At 40.8% G+C, this 4,514-nt stretch overlaps 1 protein-coding gene across 2 annotated transcripts in view; it reads right to left on the bottom strand.

The window, feature by feature from the left end:
• Nucleotides 1-3,292, bottom strand: part of CNMD (chondromodulin) — a 771,045-nt gene extending 767,753 nt beyond the window's left edge. For both annotated transcript variants that reach the window (XM_042460675.1, XM_042460676.1), the window contains exons 1-2: nt 3,156-3,292; nt 2,031-2,144 (exon numbers count right to left, since the gene is read on the bottom strand). In XM_042460675.1, the coding sequence (XP_042316609.1) occupies nt 2,031-2,144; nt 3,156-3,275 (234 nt within the window). In that variant the 5' untranslated portion in view covers nt 3,276-3,292. The remainder of the gene's footprint in view (nt 1-2,030; nt 2,145-3,155) is intronic.
• Between the last annotated feature and the right edge of the window lie 1,222 nt (nt 3,293-4,514).

Here is a 4,514-nt window from a genome sequence, read left to right as displayed (position 1 = left end):
ATGCTTAATAGTGCAAATCTATTTCTTACATTGTCTATAAATTCTCTTGAGATCACGTTCTGTTCAGAACATATTTTGGTATGACAACTCTTTTTGCTTCCTTCTTCAGCTTTACTCTAGTTTTAATATAAGTGGTTCATGATCTGTACCACAGTCTGCACCTGGTATAGTACTGGCCACAAAAATAGAGCTTCTCCATCTTCTGCTTTCAGTTATATAGTCTACCTGATTTTTGTATTGACCATCTGGTTATGTCCATGTGTATAGTCTCCTTTCTGCAACTGAGACTAGCATGGCCCAGAGGGCCTGGGGGTGAGTGACAACAGGAGAACGAGGGCGATGGGGCCAAAAAGGCACTGCCCACCTCCCTGCTGTGTGGTGCTCTACTCATGAGTAGAACAGCACATGGTAAGGAGAGCTGGGTATACTCCTTCCCTTCCGCACACCATTTTACTCACTACTCTACTCATGTGTAGAGCAGAGCATGGCAAGTAGGAAGCATGCCCACCCCCTGCCACGCACTGTTCTACTCATGTGTAGAGTGGCATATGGCAGGGAGGAAGAGCTCAGCATGCTCCCCCCTGCTGTGCACTACACCAAGGCAACAGCATTGAGGTATGGGGGGGCACTCAGTTCCCTTGGTGTCTCCACATTGTTCTCCTCATGATACTGTTCTCATGAGGAGAATGAGGCAATGGCATCAAGGTGGGAGGGGGTGACCCGGTGCACTCTGCATCCCTCTAGCTATGCCACTGAGCGGAGGGCCGGAGGGCTGGCATGGAGGCCAGTAAGGCTAAAGGTAGGAAGGACATGAGGGGAGGAAGAACAAGAACAAGAACAAGAGGATAGGACAAAAGGATGGGTAGACTGGTAACAACTGAAGGGTCAGAAGGAAAAGAAGGAGAATGAAAGGTGAATGAAACCTGAGTGGTTAGAGAGGGGACACAACTCAGTCAAGAACAATGGGATACATGGAAAAGAGTAGGGGGTATGAGATGGAACTTGAGAGGGTGTGACAAAGAGTGGCTTGTGCCCTTCAGTCACAAGTCATGATTCATCAATGCACAGGCAGATTTGCGGACTGGAGACAACAAGAAAGTTCCATGTTTTGACAAAATCAGGAATGAAAGGCAGTAACACAGAAGTCACTGAATTTTATGTTCACAATTGGAATTGATTTTCCTGTTTACATTTTTTCTGAATAAATTAGAATCTAATTGATCCATTTAAATTTCCTCTTATGTACGGAGTTAAAAGCTTATTTTTTTAATGTTCAGTTTGTTCACCCGCAGTAGTGTAAGTGGTTCATGTTGTGGTTCAAAAACTTAGAAATAAGACTTCTTCACTTCAAATATGATATTACTTTTGCAGAGGTTGTGAATATTAATCAAACATTTCCTGGGGTGTGGGGCATAGAAAAGGTTAGGAACCACTGGAATAGAGTTACAAACATTATTGGGCTGCAGCAGTAGTAGTGGGTAACACTGATGTAAGATCTCACAGACAGAACAGCAATGACACCATAGCTAACACATGTTAACACTATGTGAAGAGAGGCAAAAGTGAACTTCCTTGCGAGACCCTCTCGCCAAGAAAACCCTGTAATGAGACAGACCCAAATGAAACAAAAGGATGTACTGGAACACTAACAGGGAGCAACAGTGGGAAATCATAACAGAGAGTTGATCAAGGACACACAGAAGAAACCTAAGCCCAGTCTGCAAAGTGGCAGAATTCAGCAGGAAAATCAAGAACATCACTTCAAAACATGCAAAATTGCTATCAATAATAATAATAATAATACTTATTTATTTATACCCCGCTCTTCAACCAAGGCTATCAGAGCGGCTATCAAGGACTACTCAGCATTGCTGTTCCTTCAAGCAAGTTGTGTAGGGATTGGGAAGAGGACGCAATCTCCTATATTTTGTTTCTGTGGTTCTCAGACGTTCTCAAACATTTTCACACTTAGCAAACCTGTAAAGATTGAGCATGATTTGAGTTCTAGAATATTTTTGGTGACTACCTACCAGATCAAAAGAAAGACTCTCCTTCATCATTGCGTTGACTTCAGGAAGGTGTGTTTTAGGTTGGGCTTTAATGTAACATCTCTCTCCTCCTGCGAAACGGATTCCAGTTATACCCTAAAAAGCAAGGCTGTGGTTATTAGAATAAGAGTGGAATTGCCACATGATTTCTAAAACACAAAGAGTGCACATACAGAAGCACTTTTAATAATGTGGAGTGGAAAAAAGAGGAAGACAACCACCAGCCTATCAAAGACAGAACATGCACTTTGGCCAGTTTACACAGTAAAGTAAAAACAGATTTCATTTCACATCTTTTGATTTCTCAAGTGAAACACTAGCATGTGGTAATTGGAGGACAGGCACATCTTTCTGTGGGATTATCTATCAGGTTTCTGTCAGACATTACTATAAAAGAGAAGTGTTAAAACTGTATTATGGGAATCTCTGGAGTATGTTGAAGGTTATCTTTTCAGTAAAAAGACTAGTTAAGGAAAACAAATGTCTGTGATGGACAATTTGCCAAGTACAGTATTCCCAAACTTCCTCTTCAATGAACTGCTACAAATAGGGGCACTGGGTATGCACAACCCATGCAGAACCACAGTGATGCTGACAGACCTGGCCAGAACTTGAGGTGAATCAAAATGCACATCCTAGCTAGTAGATGCCCCTGATGTGTCTGCAAGGCACAAAGGTCCAGAGGTTCCCATGAAGACAACCTAAGGGGGACAGTGGGAATCTTGACAGCATGAAGGCTGAAAACACAGCAAATGTTGACCCAATGGCCTCCTTACATGGAAACAAGGGAAAAAAGAAGAGAAGTAATTAATGAAGCTCAACACATTTTGATAAAAGCCTTCTTCCTCAAAGGCGCATGCACATCAATCTGAAATATCAAAGGGGGACTCATGTAAAAACAGCTTTCCTTCTTATTCCTTTTATAATAAGATGTTTTCCAAGTCCTCTTGATATTTCACATTCATGTGCATGTGTTGCTTTATCAAAACATGTTGGAGTCTATTAAATTACTTTCTTTTGCCACAAAGAGTTCTTCTCTTCTAATCCCCCCCAAGCTCCTTCTGGGTGGTACTTCTTTTAATTTTAAATAAACATAACCATACTTACAATCTGAAAATCATGAACTTCAATAGCTTCTTCCCCACCACTTCCAGTTTTAAAGGTCTCCAAGTTGTTCCCAGCATCTATTTCCATCGACCCCTCCTGCACTTTCCCATTAATACTCATTGTGTAGTGTACATTATAAACCTGGAATCAAAACAAAATCTTTTAAATAATGACTCTGGTTTAAAGCGGCATAACACCACATGGCACACAGTTTTACAACAATCTAAAAAGAGCCTTAATCTCTCTTCCTGAATTAACAGAAATTGTCTATGATGTTATACTGAGGGGATCCTAGCCTACGTTTCTGGGGGATTTGAACAGCCACACGGATGCCTTTCTAGGGGACCTGCCAATGTGATACTGGCCAAACAAATGTGATAGATGGTTTCTTAGATTTTTTGTTCTTGACTGGACTAAAGGGGGGTGACAGTTTCATTCAGTTTCATCCAGTTCTTGTTAAAATTTAGATTGTCAGCAACTGTTGGTGAACTATTTCCTCTGTAGATATAGTTCCTCTGATGCCTTTCTAAGCATTAAGTAAAGGCTGAATGGAAATCCTGAGTAACACCTTGAGATACAGAGATAACCTGGACAGAGGAATGACCCACTCTAAGCACATTCTGCAGTGTAGAGGCAATGGAATCTGTTGCAGCTCCTGACAAGGCTTTTGAGAAATGTACTACCCTACAATTTGGCTAGATGCTCCCCATCAGCTTATTATAACATGAAATGGTAACACTACAAAAGTAAACTCTGTATTACAAGGATAAATTTACTCTTCGGCTCTTTTGCTCATATGCCCCCCCACTACTCCTGAATAACCTTTTTCAGTTTTTGCTCCTACTTTTTTTTAATGTCAAAGTTCACAAACTGCACCATGGTTGTAAACCATGGTTTCTAAAGCTGTGTTTTAATAAATGTAAGATCCCTAGTTAAGACTAAGGTTATTCATCTTAAAAGTTAGTAACATTAACCACCATCTAGAGATCACATTTAACACTAAACTGTGCTTAATAATGAATGGATGTAGAAACTTGTGAACTGAACTTTGTTGGTGCACCAGAGAAGGAAAGAAAAAATAGAACAAGGAGATAATGCACATAATTAATAATGCTGACATAGGTTCATGGTTATAATGCCAAACCTTGATTCAGTAGTATTTGTGAGCACATTCTGTTACACTGTGCCAGTTACTGTAACCTTTAAATTGCTATAGCCAAACAAATAATCTTACCTATACCATCAACACCTTTTTAAGACTGCACCCATGCTAGAAAAATAACCCGGTTTGGCACTGCTTTAACTTGACTGGCTCAAGGCTATGGAATTCTGGGAGTTGGAGTGTGTTGTGGGCCTCTG

The sequence above is a fragment of the Sceloporus undulatus genome, chromosome 3 (assembly GCF_019175285.1).
Source record: "Sceloporus undulatus isolate JIND9_A2432 ecotype Alabama chromosome 3, SceUnd_v1.1, whole genome shotgun sequence".
Taxonomy (NCBI): Eukaryota; Metazoa; Chordata; class Lepidosauria; order Squamata; family Phrynosomatidae; genus Sceloporus; species Sceloporus undulatus.
This window is presented reverse-complemented; position numbering and strand designations above follow the sequence as displayed.